The sequence below is a fragment of the Peromyscus californicus genome, unplaced genomic scaffold (assembly GCF_007827085.1).
Source record: "Peromyscus californicus insignis strain IS unplaced genomic scaffold, ASM782708v3 Scaffold_4__1_contigs__length_199733344, whole genome shotgun sequence".
NCBI classification, from domain to species: Eukaryota; Metazoa; Chordata; class Mammalia; order Rodentia; family Cricetidae; genus Peromyscus; species Peromyscus californicus.
In genome coordinates this window covers 160,128,490-160,148,773 of record NW_026294562.1, presented here as the reverse complement: position 1 = coordinate 160,148,773, position 20,284 = coordinate 160,128,490, and the positions used below count along the sequence as shown (strand labels likewise).

General features: G+C 53.5%; 1 protein-coding gene across 1 annotated transcript; it reads right to left on the bottom strand.

The window, feature by feature from the left end:
• Positions 1-1,532: 1,532 nt before the first annotated feature.
• Positions 1,533-20,243, bottom strand: Hpn (hepsin). Its single transcript, XM_052761888.1, has 13 exons — positions 18,366-20,243; positions 14,357-14,416; positions 12,846-12,947; positions 12,716-12,757; positions 6,078-6,207; positions 5,882-6,004; positions 5,733-5,773; positions 5,344-5,509; positions 5,063-5,253; positions 2,650-2,745; positions 2,344-2,486; positions 2,054-2,218; positions 1,533-1,863 (listed from the first exon to the last, which is right to left on the bottom strand). The coding sequence occupies exons 1-13, from the start codon at positions 18,379-18,381 to the stop codon at positions 1,825-1,827; spliced, it is 1,314 nt and encodes a 437-aa protein (XP_052617848.1). The 5' UTR covers positions 18,382-20,243; the 3' UTR covers positions 1,533-1,824.
• Positions 20,244-20,284: the final 41 nt, after the last annotated feature.

Here is a 20,284-nt window from a genome sequence, read left to right as displayed (position 1 = left end):
TGAGTGTTGGGAACTGAACTCAGGACCTTTGGAAGAACATCATTCACTCTTACCACTGAGCCATCTCTCCAAGCCCTTAAACATCATTTCTTAATAACCAGCCTTGGGTGTCTTGTTACAGCAATAAATAAATACATGTCCAGACCTCTACTAGACCCCCTAGAATATGGCCACGTGTCCCCCTCTCAGGCAGGGCCATGCTCTAGGCTCTCCCCACTGTGCCCTCTGCACAAACATACTCCTCCCTCCAACATATCTGTTCAGACCTTCCGCAGGGCATTATGCTCCTGGGGAGGTTTCGGGCTTCTAAAATACACCCCTACCCACCCCCCAAAAAAGGCTGAATGCAGTGGCAAGGCCCTTAATCCCAGCACTTGGGAGGCAGAGGCAGGTGCACCTCTGTGAGTTCAAAGCTAGCTTGATCTTCATAGAGAATTCCAGGATAGCCAGGACTACATAGTGAGATTCTGTCTCAAAAAAAAAAAAAAAAGGCAAGAGAAAACCCCAGCAAAAATAAACTTAGAATTTTTTAAAAATCTTGAGAAACAGTCTCCGTTGAGCACTTTCTCCTGCCGGTGAGCGGAGTGCCCCTTTTCGGTTTAAGCCTGAAGAGCCGAAGTTCTCAAGCGCCGGGGCAACAGCTCCCTCTGGTGGCCACCTACGATGCCACCGCGGTCTGCAGATGCCGGGGAAGAGGAGATCCTGCACCAAGAGAAGCTGGTGCCCTGGACCCAACCCCAAAGCAGGAAGGGGTGCAGAGGGCGGGTGCTTCACGCTGCTCTCAAAAGGCATGTCACTCCCTCCCTCCCTGGCGCACAAGGCTTTGTTTTCTATTGCCCCAAAGCAGATGTATTTATTGTTCCTGGGACACCGATGTCCACTTTTTTCTGGAAACAGCTCCTCATTTTCTTTTGAAGAGTCTCCTACAATCAGTTCATGTGGTTCCTGAAGACCCGGCTCCCATCCCCAGGCAGCATTTCAGGTGCAAGATAGTCCAACTAGATCACATGACCCAACTGACCACTTAAAGCTGGGCCTCCTTAGGATTTTTCCCCACTTTATGGTGTTCTCATGAAAGGAGCAGCCCCACCCCCCACCTCCACCCTCAGGCATTCTGAATCTGGTCCCCAGCACATATCCTCACTTACATAGAAATGGGGTGCGTTTCTTCCAGTTGTGGGAAAGCCTGCTTGGAGATGAAGCTGACACGGAGTAACAGAGATTTGAGAGTTGCTGGATTGAGCAATGCCTAAAGTCAGAGTCTCCTGGGTGTTTTAAACCCTCCCCCACCTCTCCCTCCTTTTTATTTTTTGAGATAGGGTCTCACTCTGTAGCCAAGGCTGGCCTGAAACTCACTCTGTAGCCCAGAATAGCCTTTACCTTGTGACAATCCTCCCAAGTGTTGGAATTACAGGAGTGAGCCACCATGGGTGGGAATTGGGGGTCCCAATCCAGCCGTGATGGGCCTTCAGCCCTCTCTGCTGCTAAACAGTGTCCACATTGTTGCTCAAGTGTGTAAACTCAGAGACCCATTAATCAAAACCACCTTTATTATTTAAAGAGTATTCCCACGGGGTTACCTGGACAGCAACCCCCAGAGAACAGAGTAATATATATACATGGGGTGGGAGGTTGAGGCTGAGTGGCCCCAAGACTGAGTGGGCCGGCCACTGTGGAAGAGAGTCCTCGGACCTGTGGACTGGGTCTGTGAAGAAAACTGCTCTGTGTGAGGCCCCGTGTGGAGCCTACCACGCGGGGCTGGAGGCGTCAACCAACTCCAGCTCTGGAGGCAAGTGCAGCGCAGAGCAGCGAGGTGAGGCTGGGTCAGGGCTGAGCCACCATGCCACTGGCTTCGGAGTGAGTCTAGGGAAAGAGCCATGGCTTCCAAGGTCTCAGAGACTTCTCACAGCACTCTAACTACTGCCCCTTCCCAGAAGCCTATGGAGACCTACCTGTGCTCTAGAGTGCCCTCTGGTAGGCCCAAACACAGGTTTCCCCAAACTTCCACCTTCCTTAGCAGAGTCCCAGACAGTCCCGCCCTATACCAACTCACCTTTATGGCCTGGAAGATCCACTCCCGGAAGTCAATGACTTTGGTGTACACTCCTGGCTTCTGGGCCAAAGCACAGCCCGTACCCCAGCTTACGATGCCACATAGCCGCCATCTTGATGTCCCAGAGATGCTGTCCTCACACACAAAGGGGCCGCCACTGTCACCCTGGTGGGCAGGATGGGACACCTGGCTGGAGGCCACCATGACTCCAGTGGGGAGCCCCATTCCTATTAGCCTGGTCCCTTTTCTGTAATGTTGGGCCTAGAGGGCTGCCCCCCTGTGTCCCTCACCTGGCAAGCATCAATGCCACCCTCAGGATAACCAGCACAAAACATCTTGGGTTTGATCTGATTCCCATAGAAGTCAGGGCTGTTGCAGACCTCGTTGCTTATGATGGGGACCCGGGCCTCTTGGAGCACCACAGCCTGCTGGCCTGAGGAGATGTGGGTAAGGTGGCCAGAATTGGAAACACACCCTCCCCTCCTGGTGCCCACCCCATGGCCTTGGGGTCCCTCTGAGGTTCACCTAGTCCCTCCCCCCCAACCAGCTTCAGTCCCCTCCTAATGGTGTGGCTGGCCTTAGGACCTGGAACTTACCATAGAACTGTGTGTTGCCCCAGCCAGTCACAGTACAGACCTTGCCATCCACCAGGGCCTGTCCCGCAGCAGGGAGACACACCGGCTGGATGTATTCTGTGAGAAAAAACATACCAGTCCAGTCTCTGCTAGTCTGTCCCTTGTGGGACGCAGCTATACAGGCACCTCAGCCTCCACACAACGGCAGTGCACCCTATCACTACCACAATGGAACCTTCATCATCCAGTGTACGTGACACTTTCCCAGATCTTTTCCTATCATCCCCAGTCACCCCAGGGAGCTGAGACTGACCTTTGCCTCAGGAGGGACAGGAGGCCAAGTCACCTGTCCCACGTTTCATAGAAGCCAATGGAATAATCAGAACCGGAGCCAAAGTTAGCTCAGTTCCCCAAGCTTGGGCTCTTAACCATGGCCACGGGACTATAAGCAGCTCAGAGGCAGGAAACGGAAAACACACCCTGCCCTTGAGACCCTTGGCTTCTACCTGTCAGAAAACCGTCATAATAAACACACAGGTCTCCAGTGGCATTGGCTTCCCTAGGAAGAGTAGCCTTGTGCAGTGCGCAGCACACGCCAACAGTCCTGGCAGCCTCACTGTTGCCATGACGTCAGCTCAGCCTCCCTCTGCTTCAGCACCTCGGTACAAAATGCAAACAGCGATCATGCCCCAAGCTGGGGTTCCAGCTCAGTGGTGGAGTGCTTGCCTACAGTATACAAGGTCCTGGGGTCGATCCCCGCACTGAAAACACAGCATACACATGAAATAATTTCTCTGCAGAAACTGTGGTAAGAAATGGATGTGGTGTTGCAAACAGGAAGTGTTTATAAGACTAATAAGTATAAACAGCAATAGCGAGGCCACCCTGGAGGACTGTGGGAAAATGAAGTGAGTCCAGACTTGGGGCACACCAAGGCCGAGCAAAGCGCACAGTCACTTAGCAACAAGCAAACACTCCGAGAAACGTGTCCTCAGATGATTCTGCCATTGTGTGCAGATCCTAAGAGTCTCCTTCATGCAAATTAAGATGACTCTGATGTCACGAGACTGGCCATCTTATCTCATAGGACCACGGTCATAGAGATGCTTTGTCTGTGACCAAAATGATTTTATGCGGCACACAGCTGTCTGTAAGTTCAGCATGCCACCGTTGTTATTTATTTACTGTTATTTAAGTGGTTATTTATTTGGGGCATTTTGAGAGAGGGCCTCTCAACACAGCCCAGGCTGGCCTCAGACTCACAGTCTTTCTTCCTCGGTCTCAGTGCTCAGATGACAGGCATGTGCCACACCAGCTGCTTCTTCATACTTTTTTTTTTTTGGTTTTTCAAAACAGGGTTTCTCTGTGTAGTTTTGGTGCCTGTCCTGGATCTTGCTCTGTAGACCAGGCTGGCCTTGAACTCACAGAGATCCGCCTGGCTCTGCCTCCTGAGTGCTGGGATTAAAGGTGTGCGCCACTGCTGCCCAGGTCTCCATACTTATTTTTAAGATTTATTTATATTCGTGCGTGCGTGTGTGTGTGTGTGTGTGTGTGTGTGTGTGTGTGTGTGTGCATGAGCTTGTGCGCTGGTGGAGTTCAGAAAAGGGTGTCGGATCCCCTGGAATTAGAGACAGTTGTGAGAGGCTGGCAGTGGGTGCTGGGAACTGAACGAGGGCCCTCTGTAAGAATAGCAAACGCTCTTAACCACTGAGACATCACTCTAGCCCCTCTCCATACATTTTAATTCTGCATGGTGTTTGCTGCACCGTGTTTGGAGGGCGCAGCCTTACTGACCGTTACTGCGGCTTCACTTCACAACATGTCAAAGTGTGTATGAGTTGATGGCTTTGGCATATTCCCAGTTTAGTACAACTGCCACCATGTTCCACTTTAGAATACTTCGTCTCCCCCAAAGAAACCCCAGATTCTTTACCTGTTCGCAACATCTCCACCCCTTCTACCTGGGTGAGCTATTCATTTATTTATCAGCTATTTATTTATTATTAGAGTGTCTTATGCAGCCTAGGCTAGCCTCAAACTCACTATGTGGCCAAGGCTAGCCTTGAACTCGATCCTCCTGTCTCCTGCTCCTGAGTTCTGGGATTCCAGGCATGTGCCTTCACGCCCAGATTACTATGACTGAATGGGCCTATTAAGAGCATCTCTGCACTGGTTCTCTCTGTGTGACCATCTGTATCTCCCCTTCTGTGTAGGAAAGGAGTCACTGGGTCACAGTGACTGACTCCTATGTGGAGGCCCAGATGGTCGGGTATGGCTATCTAGCATTCATGACTAATGCTCAGTTCGTGCTCCCTCATGAGGGATCCATTATAATCATGGAAACCTGAAGATGGATATACTTTGCTTCACGGGCCTCTTCTTTGTCCCCTGAGTCTCTGGAGTCCCTTACCTGAGTCTGGGCTTCCAGGCTTACCTGTGAGAGGCAGGGGGCTGGAGAGGTGGACCAGGGCGATGTCATTGCTGTTCTCCTCAATAGTAGGGTCTCGAAAGGGAAGGTAGCCCCCATGATAGATCACAGCCTTAACCCCCAGTTGCATGCCATGGGGTGAGGTCCGGGCCACAGCACCAGCAAATACTCGCCATCTGGACAGAACCCGGTTACGCCTGCCGGGACAGAAGGGACAAGTCCCTGGGCCCGGCCTCTGCAGACCTCTCTCCTGCCCCACCCCTGGTAGGACTGTGGGGAACACTCACTCTGGAAAGCAATGTGCAGCTGTCAGCACCCAGTCCCCGGACAGCAGGGATCCCCCACAGAGGTGGGTCCCATCGTAACGCAGGCTGACCTGCCATGGCCACCTTCCCAGGCTGCTGTCCTGGCCACCCACAATGCGATCCACCGGCAGTTTTCTGCGGCCACAGTCTGGAGAGGATACAAGGCTCAAAATGGGAAGAATCTGGGTTGCAGAGCATAGTCTAGAGCCAGGCATGGGAGGAGACACAGCCCTGCCCCAGCAGTTTATGGGAACAGGGCCCTCCCCAACCGTGGGCATGTGGAGATCCTGGGCAGTTTGTGAGGACATATTCTACCCTGGGGTCCCAGGCCCCAGTCCTGGCCTGTACCTCATTTGAGATCTGTGCCTCACCTTGGCAGATGGCAGTCAGGAATCGGCCTCTAGGGCAGTCGCTGGAAAGATAGAGGACAGGGGTGGAGACAGAGAGACGAGCCAAGCGACCAGTTAGGATGATATTTGGAGGCCAGGGGTCCAGTGCCACCCGCAGCTGCCCTGCTCACCACACAGAGATGACATCCAACAACCTCTGAGCCGTCGGTAGGCCACCCTCGTCCACGCAGAAGAAGCCCGACGTGCCGTTGGCGCCCGCGGTTCGCACATCCAGCTCCGAGTGCGTCAGGGCCCTGCACCGGCTCGGGTCAGATCCACCTCCCGCCCATTCCATGCCTTCTCCTCCCTCGAGGGCCACCCGGGTACCTGAGGAAGCCCATCTCCTCACAGCTGAGCCCCGCCACCCTGGCGTTGGAGCGTGAGGAACACAGCAGCCTCCAGGTCCCCTCCGTCTTGTCGAACACCGCAAGCCGTGAGTCCCCGGGGCTGACCTGCACTGCAGGGCGACAGGGCCAGGCCTGGGTCCCACAGTGGCCCACCATGGGCTTCTCTGACCGCCTGAGGTCCTGAGAGCTCTGATCCTGTACCCCTCGTCGCCCGGGGCTTCATCTGCACCCGCTACTAGGTGGGACTTCACTAGTGGGTGCCTCTCCCTGATGGGATACCCAAGCTGCTGGAAACCTAGGACACCAGGAACCAGGGAAATGATTTCATTTGATTTAGGGAGAGAGCAGATGAGCGAGAGTGAGCCTGCACAGGGTATTATTCACTGTGGATGAACAAGCCCAGATTCAGGTAGGCTTGGGGAACTGCCAGCAGGGGTCGGAAACCCTTGACTAACTCACCAGGTTGCTAAAACATTTACATAAATATGACATGGAGAAAAGGGAGATGAGAAGGGGCCTAGCACCAGGAGGAACCGGGGCAGGTGCCTTTGAATCTAACCTGCAGAAGGTGAAGACTACAAGATCATGAGTTCAAGACCAGTCTAAACTACCTACCAAAGCGGGCAGAGGGGCCAGTTATGGTGGCGCATGAGCCTGGAATTTGCTGAAGGAGGGAGGCCTCGGCAGGAAGATCGTGAGTTAACCGGGTGTGGTGGCGCTTGCCTTTAATCCCTGCACTCAGGAGGCAGAGACTGGAGTATTTCTGTGAGTTGGAGGCCAGCCTGGTCTGTAGAGAGACTTTTAGGACAGCCAGGGCTTGGTAGAGAGACCCTGTCTCAAACAAACAAACAGTAAAATAATAATAATAAAATAAATAGAGGAGGAGGAGAGGAGGAAGAGGAGGAGAACCCAGGCTCTCCTATCGGCCAAGTAAAATCTGGGAGATGGACTCGGTGATCCCAGAGTCGCCTTAGCTTGGTGGATGGCTTCCACTTACCATCCCAACACTCAGGAGGCCGAGGCAGGAGAGTTGTCACAAGTTTGAGGCTAGTGTGGACTGCATATTAAATTCCAGGCCAGCCAGGGCTATAGCATTAGAAGACCTTGTTTCAAAAACCCAAACAAAAGTCACCCAGCGAATACATCATTAATGGCCGACAAGAGTCAGGCATGAAAACGCCTGCTGTACCAGCACTTGGGGGGCTGAGGCAGGAGGGTTGTGGGTCTGAGGTCAATCAGGGCTATATTATGTCTCAGGACGGAATGAAAGATGAAATGGAGGGAGAGAGAAAATGGGAAAGAGCGAGAGAGGGGGAGGGGGAGAGGGAGGGGGAGGGTGGCATAATGCAGGACAGGGCTGCCTCAGAAGGCTGGCTCACACACAGCACTGGTTCTGTCTGAGGGTGGCTGGGGCAGTCTGTGTGGCCAATCCTCCTTGGCCCTCCATCTGCCCTCATAAGGTCAGAGAAGCCTTCTTCACACCTGAGTCAGGTCAAACCCCTTAGGGGTGTTTCTTTGTATTTACCACATACTTTGAACATGCTGGTTACTATTTTAGACTGTAGATAAATCACACAAAAGTTCTTCCTGTATGCAGTGCAAAGCCCAGGAGAGCAGACAGATACCCAGCAGGACAAATAACGGAAACGTGTCCTGTGTCACAGCAGAAGGGCCCGCGGAGACAGGCAAGGGCGACAGAAGGACTGGGGATCTGGGGTGTGGGGGTGGAGTTGCACTTTGCTGTAAGTGGGCAGGCAAGGCCAGCTTTGGTGGGAAGGTGCCACATGAGCAATGAGAAGTAGACGAAGGAGGTGAGAAAGAGGCTGAGATCCGAGAGGGGCCGAGAAGTAGGCCAGAGGAACTGAAGAACAGAAAGCGGAGATCTGAAGGCGAGGCGGGGAGCTCGGTGAGGAACAGCCAGGAGGCAGAGAGAGGATGGCAGAGTTAGCTTGCAGCTGGACCAACATGCAGCCAGCCGGGCCAGGACTCAGAGCTGGGGGTAAGGGCTCACACATTGACCTCACTCAGGGATGCTGGTGGGGGCACACTATAGGTCAGGAAGTGGCACCCAGACTATGACTCAGTGTGACCGGGACAGAGGCTAGGACAGCAGGGGGCAGCACAGGGACTAGAGCTGGATTCTGGGAATATTTTGTAGGCAGAGACCTAAGCCCAGTGGGACAGGACTGTCATCTAACCTACTTAGGAACCTGAGGCTAACGGATCAAAGTCTAAAACTTGCCTGGACAATTGAGTGAGTTTAAGGTCAGCCTAAGTAACTTAGGGAAAAGAGTCTCAAATAAAATGTAAAAAGAGGACTGGTGTCATCCTTGCTCAGTGGTAGAGCCCCTGTCTAGAATCCCCCAGTGAGGGGCTGGGGTGTGGCTCAGTGGTAGAGCACCTGCCTGGAATCCCCCAGTGAGGGGCTGGGGTGTGGCTCAGTGGTAGAGCCCCTGCCTAGAATCCCCAGTGAGGGGCTGGGGTGTGGCTCAGTGGTAGAGCCCCTGCCTAGAATCCCCCAGTGAGGGGCTGGGGTGTGGCTCAGTGGTAGAGCACCTGCCTAGAATATCCCAGTGAGGGGCTGGGGTGTGGCTCAGTGGTAGAGCCCCTGCCTGTATGATTAAGGCTTTTGGTCCAATTCCCAGCACCAATAAAAAAAATAATAACTTATGTGCACATCTCACAGATGGCACACTGAACATCAAAGGATACACTTGTTCAGAGCAGACAGGCTAACAATCAGCCAACCAGGATTGACCTCAGAGTGCCCTCTGGCTTCCACATTCTCTGGCCCTCGCTTGGGTCTCCGAAGAATTCTTGCCTTTCTCTGCCCAGCACATGCTCATCCACAGCAAGACTGAAGCTGCTGGAGCAGCAGGCTCTAAATATGGCCTTCGTCTCTGGCCTTCATCGAGACTGGCTGGCAGCTCCCACTGAGTGGTGCCTACCATCCCCCAACTCCCAGGATCAAGATGAGAGCAGCAACTTGGGAGTCAGGAGGCACCATTCCTAACTGCCCAAGGTATTTCCGGCCACATGGGCGTCTGCGGGGGGCGGGGGGCGGGGGTGGTCCTTTTTAATGAATGTGCATCGGGAAGACCCTGGAGATAGGGGATGGGGAGCATCAAATGCGTTCTTTTTTTGTCTGGTTCTGGTTTTAGGAAGACAAGGTCTCACTTGGTAGCCCCGATGGTTCTGGAAAGTTCGACTCTTTTGCTTCAGCCTTCTGAGTGGCTGTCCATCACGGCTGTGCACCCACAGGGCGTTTGTTTTAAAGCCACCTTCTGGGCTGTTGTTTGTTACTTTAAAAGTGTTTCTTCTGGTGTGCTGTACATCGCCAGGTGTGCTTACCAAACTGCTAGATATATTTAGAGGTGTGAAGATCCCAGAGCGAAATCAAGTGGGACTACAGTCAAGGTCGTGTTTCCTTGTCTGTGCCACTTATCTCAGTGTTCTAGGAAGTGCTACTCACAGGGCGCAGGCACTGGCCGGAGCCCTCTCGGAGTCACGATCGGTGTCTTTCTTCCTTGGCTAGTTGGCTCTTTGATTTGTCTTTGCGTTTTTTTTTTTTGTTTTTTTTGTTTTTTTTGTTTTTTTTTTTTTTGGTTTTCTAAGACAGGGTCTTGCTATGTAGCCCAGGCTAGCCTCAGACTTTCAATCATTTTTCCTCAGCCTCTCGAGTGCTGGGATTACAAGTATGCTTAACTCCAACTCTTCTCACACTTATTCTTAAAGGGGAGATTTCCTGAGCACCTACTACATGCCACAGACAGCCTGACCCATAAATAAAACATCTCTGCCTCCCTGGAATGCTCATAAACTGTCAGTGTGAGGGTTCCATTATGACAGCTGGATGGCTATGGGGTGGGGAAGGTATGCAGTGTGAGCTTTAGGAAGGGCTTGCTCAAGGAGGAGTGAGGAGGAGATGCCTAAAAGCTGAGCCCTGCATAGACAAGGCGGACTACTATCTCCTCTTTTCCCACTTGGCTCTGCTCACCCCACATCCCAGATGAAGAAGTGGAAGCTCTCAGAAGGTCACAGCTCAGAAACGATGGAAGGGAACCCCAGCTCCAGGTGGGCGCTGGTGAGTTTTGCCTTGGCAAGAGGACAGTGAAGCACCTGGGGATGCAGCCTGTGATCCCAACTACTCAGGAAGCTAAGACACGAGAATTCCAGGTTTAAGGATAGTTCAAGATCAGCCTGATCAACTTAGCAAAAATTCTATTTCAAAAAGAAAAGTCAAAAAGGGTGGGGGCTGTCGCTCAGCAGTAGAGTGCTTGCCTGGAGTCGACCAGTGAGGGGCTGGGGTGTGACTCAGTGGTAAAGCCTCTGCCTAGAGTTCCCCAGTAAAGGGCTGCGTGTGGCTCAGTGGTAGAGCCCCTGCCTAGAATCCCCCAGTGAGGGGCTGGGGGTGTGGCTCAGTGGTAGAGCCCCTGCCTAGAATCCCCCAGTGAGGTTCTGGGGGTGTGGCTCAGTGGTAGAGCCCCTGCCTAGAATCCCCCAGTGAGGGGCTGGGGCGTGGTTCTACCCTTGCTAAGCAGTTAAGCATGTGTAAGTCCCTGAGTTCCTCTCATCAGTACTGTGAAGGAGGAGGAGGCGAAGGTGAAGGTGGTGATGATACTGGAGGAATTGGGTATTTAGGGACCAAAGGGAAGCCCTGAGTCCAGAGAGACAGAGCCACAAGCCAAGGTAAACTGCCAGTGAGACAGGGCCATATCCTGAGTCTTTAGGGTTGGGATCCCATCCTGGTGCCATGCGGAGCGGCAGGGCCTGCTGGTCTATTGTTCTGTCACTTATTGACCTGTGGGCTTAGGGAAGGCAATCTGCTTCACAGAGCCTCAGTTTCCCCCATATGCAAAACACTGGGATGATGGTAGCCTTAGGCTGCAGCCAGGCCTGGGGTGTGCAAGCTTTCCCTATGGCAATGACTTCAGCAGTTACTGGACAAATAATTGAGCTGGAGTTACACATGACTACCACCTGACTGCCAGAGTCTCATTGTGTAGCCCAGGCTAGCCTCAAACTCACAATCCTCCTGCCTCATTCTCCTAAGCGTGGGGAGCTGTATGCTACCATGCTGAGCCTCGGCCTGTGTCTATGCCCTTCACACTACAGGAAAATGTGCTCTCGCAGGACTGAATGAGCCAATACCATCAAGCCTCGAGGCTGGTCCCTGGCCTCGGGGTCAGTGTTTCTAAGTTCAGTCACGGTGACTGTTCAAATCTGGAATCTCGTTTCTTCGAAAAAGCATGCTCCACTTCCCCATCACTACCCTTTTCTGCTTCCCTGGGTCACAGACAAGCATGTTGGAGGTGGACTGGGGGAAGCCTCAGCCCTTCGTTCTGCTTGTGGTTTCTGCCTCTGTGTTCCTGTGGCTGCTCCTTCTGCATGCGCAGTCATGCCCACAAGTCTGTTCTGACTCCATCCTTACTGGCCGCCATCCGTATAAAGGACACATAGAGCCGCTATTTCCTCAGAGCGGGGAGTCTACTGAATTCATCCCACCCCTCTGGAATGAGTTTTGACCACACCCATGGTACACATGTGTCCATCACAATTTATATTATGATGGGAGGTCTGTGGTCCAGGGCATACCATCACATGGTCAAGCCTCAGTTTCCCCTTGTGTAAAAGGGAAGAATAACAACCCCACATTCAAAAGGCTTTTGAGGCTGTATGTGTATAAATAAATGTATAAGCAAAAACTTAACTCTTTCTCTCTTTGGGAGCAATGCACTTTGATAATTTCTAATCTTTTTCAGACTTTCTATGTGTGCACCTGTGTGTGTGTGTGTGTGTGTGTGTGTGTGTGCAGCAGGCACACGTGTATATTTGTGTATGTGGAGAAGATAACATTGGGTATTATTCCCTAAGCACTGTCTACCTTGGTTTGGGGACAGGATCTCTCACTGCCTGGAGCCCCAGGGAGCCTCTGGTCTCTGCCTCTGTCCCCAGTGTTGGGATTACAAACCTGCTCCATTATACTCTGCTTTCTCACATGGGTTCTGGGACTTGAACTCAGGTCTTCATGCTTGCGAGGCAAGCACTTTGCTGACCGAGCAACTCCTCAGCCTCAATTTCAAGCTAGGTATTATGTAGTGATGCACACCTGGTAGTCCCAGGACTTGGAAGACGGAGGTAGGAGGATCGAGAGGTCCAGGGTCCTCCATAGTAAGTTTGAGGCCAACGGTCAGCCTGAGACCTTTTCTCAAAAATAGAATTGAAAAAGAAAATGTTTCATCTGCATAGGTGGGTGACTTGTCTATGGCTTGGATAGCAGCGACACCCTTGGGAGGTAGACCTCAGAAGCTAAGCAGAGTTGGGTCTGTAGTACTCGGATGGGAGTTCATTGAGTCACTTAGACAAAAGCCTATGACCTGGGCACAGTGGTTCATGCCTGTAACCCCATCACCATGAAGCTGAGGCAGGAGGATTGCCACAGATCTGAGGCCATCCTGGGTGAGTTCTAAGCCAGCCTGAGCTACAGACAAAATCCTTTTCTCCAACAGCATGATAGGCATCAAGTACACATGCAGTTACCAGTCCCAAGAACACTTTGAGTTCCCCATCACGCTTTTCCTCCGGGACACCCCAGGGACCCAGGCCTGCTCCACTCACCCGGGTACAGCGGCTCCTGGTCACTCCGAAGTAGGATGGTCACTGTGGAGAAGGGAGAAGTGAGAGCAGGCAGGTGGCAGCCCTTGGGGTAGGTGAGACCTCAGGAGCTGGGGGAGGGAGATGCTCTCACCAATGGCCCAGGATGCAGCCCCAATGCCTGTCAGGAGCAGCAGAGTCCCCACAGTGAGAGCCGCCACTTTGGGTCTGGAGCAGCATGATGCACTCCGGACACCTGCAACAGACACCAAGCTGGTCACTGCCAGGCCTGTCCTCAGCACAGCAAGGGTTGGGCACTGGGCCAGCACCCTGCCAGGGAATGGAGAGCACCTTACCGGGCCTGGGCCTGCGGTGCCTAAAGCCCCGTTTCCCAGGGCCAGGCAGCTAGCAGGGCTGTCTCGTTCCAGTCTCGTGGACAGCCAGGTGTCTGGCTCCCCAAGGGTTCCAGCTGGGAAGGGGGTATGGCTCGGCCAGCGGCCAGCTCCCTGCCTCCCTCCCTGGTGCTGGCAGAGTTCTTCTCTCCAGTGACATGGCACTTCTGGACTTCTTTGGTTGCCTCCTGCTAGCCTGTCCCCAGACCCTCTTTCAGAAATTCTTGCAACTTTGAGGCGTCTGTGACCTCTGACCTTCTCCTGCTTGGTAACCCTAAAGCCAGACCTCTTTCTCACAAGACCCAGCTCCAAGATCAAATTTGCCCCTGGGAGGTTGAGAACACAAGTTTTAAAACTTAGCTGAACTTATTTTGGGTTTTTTGGTTTTGATTCAGTTTGGTTTTTTGTTTTGTTTTGTTTGTATTTTGAGACAAGGTCTTGCTACATAGCAACGCCAGCATCAAACTCACCATGTAGTCCAGGCCGACCTCAAACTAGTGAGCTTTCCTGCCCTGCCTCCCTAGAGGTGGGATGATAAGCATGTACCTCCATACCTGCCCATGCTTCTGGGTTTTTGTTGTTTTCTTTCTTTGTTTTTGTTTTTTCTTTCTTTTTTTTGTTTTTGTTTTGTTTTTGTTTTTTTGAGGTAAGGTTTCTCTGTGTAGCCCTGGCTGTCCAGGAACTTACTCTGTAGCCCAGGCTGGCCTCGAAAGCACAGAGACTCGCCTGCCTCTGCCTTCTGGATGCTGGGATTAAAGGTGTGCACCACTAATGCCCAACTATGGTTTTGTTTTGTTTTGTTTTGTTTTAAGACAAGGTCTCTCCTCGAAACTCAGACTGGCCTGAAACTTGTGATCCCCCTGCCTCTGCCTCCTTGAGTGCTAGGATGATGGGTATGTACCATCATGCCTGGCAAACTCACTTTGAAATAGTGGCCTTGGAGAAAAGGCTCAGTGAGTAAGAGCACTTTCTGGGTAAGCACGGGGACCAGGGGTAGGACCTGGCACCCACATAAAATACCAGGTGTGGTGGTGCACATCTGTGAGCCCAGCACTGTTGGGTGAGCTGCAGGCTCAGTAAGAGACTCCGTAGCTAGGGAGGAAGACAGAGTGACAGATCAGGACACTCAGTGTCCTCCTCTGTGTCCTCCCCAGCATGTGCACAGGCACCCACACCCACACACATCATACTCATACACATATGTGTCAATGCACACACAGAGAGAAAATAAAAATACAATAGGAAAAGAAAAAAATAAGATTATTGGCCTTACCCTTTCCTGGCTGGGGTCTTGGACACGTGAAACTGCCTCTGTGAGTCCCAGGTTCCCCATCTGTTAAATGAGCACGCACCTAGTACCCACTCTTTTTTTTTTTTTTTTTTTTTTTTTTTTTTTTTTTTTTGGTTTTTTCAAGACAGGGTTTCTCTGTGTAGCTTTGCTCCTTTCCTGGAACTCTTTATGTAGACCAGGCTGGTCTCGAACTCACAGAGATCCGCCTGCCTCTGCCTCCCGAGTGCTGGGATTAAAGGCGTGCGCCACCACCGCCCAGCCCCACTCTTTAAACGACTCTAAAGTGCTTTAAATGAATAGCCAAGCCCCAGCTGCCACCCGCCATGTGCCCAGTGTTCAGCCTCTATCTCTGACTGGCATCATGGTGCCCCTTTTCCTGATAGTTTAGTCACACATCTCCAGTGACTCAGCCTGCAGCCACTTCCTGAGCCCTGGGCACACTGAGATCCGGGTCCAAAGTATGTCCCCAAGAAGCCGAACCGCCTCTCTCTGTGCCATTGTGCCTGGCACACAGCAGGTCCTCGATAAATTCTTCTAAGCCATTATTGCTGTGTGATCATGGGCAACTGTCACTGTCTCTCTGAGCCTCAGTGTATCGATATGATAGAACTCCGCTCCATCTCTCTGTAGGGCGGGGGATCAGGTGGGGCTTCTGAAAGGAAATGGGGAGACGCCTCGGGAAGAGATTATCTAAGACCTGCAAAGGGAGATACCAAGGTGCAGGGCTGCGCATGGAAGGAACTGCACAGGCTAGGACTGGCAGGTATGACTGTGCACACTCTGTTAGAGGAACAAGACCAAAGAGGTAGCCAATTGGCATGAGCTGGAGGAAGACTGTGGGAGGCCAGTAGACCAGAGAGAAGAGGACTTTCTGTCTCAGCGTAACAGAGATCCTATAGACTGACTACAAGTCTTCCCCTGACCCCAGCTTGAGTGAAGCCTTTGCAAAGTACTTTCAAGGCTGCAAGAGCCCCAGCCCTCTCACCCATGTCCCTGGTAGCATGGCTAGTGGTCACCGTACAAAATCGGCACTAGGAAAAGAGCAGGGAGTGGTTCAGGATCTTGCCAGGGCAGTTCCTATTAGTGGTTTAAGACAAGGTGTCATTTACAGAGGAAAATAGCTCAATGATGCCTGAGAACTGGGCATGCCTATCATCCCAACATTGACTGCCGCGTTGGGTCCAGCAGCTTCTCCAGCCTCTGCACACCTTCCTCTTTACACTCACCACATCCATGCTGGCCACAGTGTCTCTCAAAGCCTGTCCCTCCTCTTCCCCTCCCCACAGCAGCCCCATCTCAGAAGTCCTCATCCCCGGACCTCCTCCCTTCCCCACAGGAGTCCAGCTCTTCACCCTCATCCCAGGACCTCCTCCCTCCCCACAGGAGTCCTGTCTCAGAAGCCCTCGTCTCAGGACTTCCTTTCAACTGCTGAACACTTCCTTCCTGCTCCAACTTGCTAGCTCCAAGCCCAACACCCATAGCACTAAATTGGCTCATCTCCTTGGTGGCCCCTCTACACAGAGACCTGAGAAATGTAAATGTGAACCCAAACTGTCCCTTCTCTATCCAGAACATTCCCTTGGGCCTCCCTGGTGTCCTGGACTGAGCATTTCTAGCTCCCCCATCAGAATAAGCATGACTTTTAGAGTCCAGAGTCCTGAATATAGGTCTCTTCAAATTCTCAGACAGACATTGGTCATTATCAAAGATCTAAGAGAACTTCCACAGGGTATCCCAACAATAGAACTCACAGAATGTTGATTAGAAGCCTGTCATCCCAATTTTCAGGAGGCCAAAGCAGGATAATTAAATTTGAGGCCATCCTGGGATACATAGTGAGACTGAACGTCAAAACAAAAAGAAAAAAGACTGAGGACATGGTTCAGTGGTAGAGCCCCTGCCTAGAATCCCCAGTGAGGGGCTGGGGTGTGGCTCAGTGGTAGAGCCCCTGCCTAGAATCCCCCAGTGAGGGGCTGGGGTGTGGCTCAGTGGTAGAGCCCCTGCCTAGAATCCCCCAGTGAGGGGCTGGGGTGTGGCTCAGTGGTAGAGCCCCTGCCTAGAATCCCCCAGTGAGGGGCTGGGGTGTGGCTCAGTGGTAGAGCCCCTGCCTAGAATATCCCAGTGAGGGGCTTGGGGTGTGTCTCAGTGGTAGAGCCCCTGCCTAGAATCCTCAGTGAGGGGCTGGGGGTGTGGCTCAGTGGTAGAGCCCCTGCCTAGAATCCCCCAGTGAGGGGCTGGGGTGTGGCTCAGTGGTAGAGCCCCTGCCTAGCATATATGAGAGCCTAGCTTTGATCCTCACAATTCCGGGGGTAGAAAGAAAAAGAAAAAGAGTTAGGGCAGCCTCCAGCACTACCTTATGGAGAGACCCCACTCTGCTAAGGATGCTCCTGAGGTTGATCAGCAACAGACACTAGCTCCAGCACACACCTGTGTGCACACACCTGAGCACTCTGCCCCATCTTCCCCTGCCTGGCAGGCCCTTCTTCCTCCCTCCTCCTTGATCATCCTTTGAGTTGTATCTCCCACATCATTCCTTCTAATTCCAGGGCCCCAGCCACAGAGTTGGAAGCCTGGAACGCACTTCCCCAGCCATCACGGTCTCATAAACATCAGCAGTGGCCATTGAAGAGGCTTTTGGGATCACCCATCACTTACTTCACTGTCCTGGGAACCCCTGCAATCTGTGCCACAGTTAAAGAGGACGGAGCTGTTAGCACCAACACTTCACCTTTCCCAGGGCTGCCCTCTCAGAGCACTGCAAGCTGCCTGGGGATGCAGGGAGCATGCTTCCTGTCTCCCCTTTGCAGCCAGCCCCAGCACCACCAGGCATTCTCTCCCTTTTCTTCCTCATAGGCCCTAGCCCTGGTACCTCGCTTCACTGATCTCCAGGCAAGAAAGAGTCCCAAAGAGGCCAGGCTCTGTCACTCACCTGATCACTTCGTACAAAGCGAGAGGGGGCCTGAGTTCACAGTGGACCGACCACTCCTGGCCTGGAGTCTGAGTCCAGACACCCGTCTTATCACCGGGCCCACATGTTTACTGCCCCCTACCTGGTGTCAGTTAGGTCATGAAACCACAGTTACCATCGCCATTTTAGAGAGGAAACAGATGCCCAGAGTATACGACATGTCCAGGGCCACACAGCTAGAAAGTGCCTGGGAATGAACTCAGCTAGCCTGGCTCCCAGAAGACAGCCAGAGTTGGGGCAGGGGGGCACGGGGGACTGCTCTGACTGGCATGTCCATCTAGTCCCCAAGAACAGACAAGGTAGCAGGAGAGGTTGGACTCCAGCGTGAGCGTCTCAGTGACCCCCCGGGTGCCTCTCTTCTCTCTACCCAGGTCAAGTCCAAAGTCCTTCTGCTCTTTCGCCCACAGAGCTGGGAGGTAGAAGGAATGCCTGGAACTGTGGGGGGTCTTGGGTCCTTGGGTTCCTGGGTCCCCACCGCCACTGACACCCTTCAGAACACTTCTGGGTTCCAACACGTGTCTCACGCCCCGAAGTCCCAAGCTGTTGCCCGAGTGTTCCGTGATCCTAACAACCTCATGGAGGGAGTTATTATTATCTGTCCATACTTGACTGCAGGGAAGGGTGGACTGAAGCCCAGAGATGTGATGCTACTTGCCCAAGAGCACACAGCAAAAGCCAACAGAAGCAGCCTGCCTGACTCTACACCCTTAACCGAGATGGTAACAGCAGCAGCCCCCACCTCGGCCCCCAGAAGACGGCATGTTGTTGGTTAGCTGAGAAATCCCTGGGACATGAGGGGAAACTAAGGCACCAGGAAGTTCATATGGGGTGGTGGGGAGATAGCCACACAGAACGGTTGGCTAATAGTTAATCGGATGGACGAGGACTCTGGCGGGCCAGGGTGGTGGTCTTGAGTCTGACAGGAAGACCCCAAGACAGGGAGCTGGGTACAGGCTGGGAGACAAACCAGGAGATGAGTGCTAGGTAGGGCCGAAGCTGGGGTTCAGGGACAGGGGGACTCACCCTCCTTCTTCGCCATGTCAGAGACTCTTGTTAATGATTCCCAGGTTGACCTGTTGGGCTGGGGCGGAACCTAGGGACAGGAACAAGGAGGCACGACCTGGGGAGCCTGGCTTGGCTCTGTCCTGGCCCCCCAGTCCCAGGCTCTCATCCAGGGAGCAGCTGGCCCTGAGCTGGGGACAGAGCATGCAAGGGCAGAGGTTGGGAGGGGGTCAATGGTGGCAATGTGTGACCAGCCACCAGGGGGACACCTGGAGTGGCAAGGCAGAGCCTGGAGGGCCGAGACTGTACCTCCAGGGGACTTGAGGGCTGAAAAACTTTGGGGAGTCCTGGGATGTCTGAGCTTGCAGGAAAAGCAGGGTGGAGGTGATCTGGGGTTCCTGGAATCCCTTGTATGGGCTGGTGGGCGTCAGATTGGTGGGGGACAAGGGGCTCCGCATTCTGCGCCTTACCCTGGGGTCCGCCGGAGATGGTGCGGGTTTGGGGTTAGTCTCCGGGCCTGGGTAGGGGCATGGCGTCCCCACAGCCGCGGGCAGCGCGGGAGACAGGGGTGGCAGCGGCGGCCTCAGCGTGGGGCCTGCTGAGCCTGCAGCCTCACCTGAGGAGGAGGGGGCTGGGTGGGAGGCGGAGACGGGGCGGGGAAGGGCGGACCCCAGGACTGGCTGCCACTGAGGCCACCTGGCTAATGGGGCGGGGCCTGCAGGGGTTGGACCGGGTAGGCGCAGCCACCAGCCTGGCCTCCCACTTGCAGGGGGCACTCAGGTGTGCTCGGAGGCCCGAAGGATGGGATTCTGAACTGGAGGAATGAGCTGCAAAGTTTTGGCTTCCCTAGGTCCACCATGCTTGTGGCCATGGAGCCGTCCATTCGCATTTGCTTCCATGCCGGTCCCCTGCCCTCCTCTGCGCCAGTCCATGCGGCCATGGGCCTCTAGCCTTTCCTGTCCCTAGCGGGGCCCGGCCCCTCCCCCAGCCACTTTCCTACAAGTCACGGGGGCTGGTTTGTTTTGGCAGCCGCTGTGCTGCCTGCCCAGTGACCTCTGGAGCCCGGAAAGTCCTGATAGGGGGATGGGGGGCTTGGCCCTGAAAACGCAACACTGACTGCTCAGGTCCAGGCCAAGTGGCCGGAAGTGGCTAGACGCAAGTGCAGCCCAGTCCCACCAGCAGCCAAGTGCCATGCGCGTCAGACCCCAGACCCGGAGCCAGATAAACACCGGACAGCCCAGGAGGCCATCTACACCAGTAGCCCAGGCTGGCATTTGAGTCACAACAGCTGTCTCCACACAACAGGCTTGTACCTCCTCCAGACACAGACCTGAAACCTCTCTCAGGCAGGGGTCACACTGGCTCTGCCGGGCCAATGGGTCTGACTTCCTTCCTGTCTGCCGCTCGCTCTGCTTCTGTCTACCTGTCTCTATTTCTGTCTCTATCTCTCTGCCTCCGTCCACCCTTCTCGCTCTGTCTCACTGTATTGCCCTCTCTCCCCATAACTTTTTTTTCTTTTTTTTTTGCGGGTGTGTGTGTTTCGAGACAGGGTTTCTCTGTGTAGTTTTGGTGCCTGTCCTGGATCTCACTCTGTAGACCAGGCTGGCCTTGAACTCAGAGAGATCCTCCTGGCTCTGCTTCCCGAGTGCTGGGATTAAAGGTGTGCGCCACCGCTGCCCAGCTTCCCCAAAACTTACTCACAGTTCTCAAAGCATAGCAAGCCCCATGAAACCCTAACGTCCCATTGCCTGTCCCTGCAGATCCCAAAACCACCTCTGGACTCTGGTCCTGACTCTTACCCACTGAAAACAATGACTTTCAGAGCGTTAACCAAGCTCTAAGCACTTCATCAGCCCCTGGTGTTACCCTTAAATGTGGCAGAGGCCCTGTGCTTGCTGGGAAGAAGGATTCCCAAGAGACACTCCGAGGCTTTGGGACTG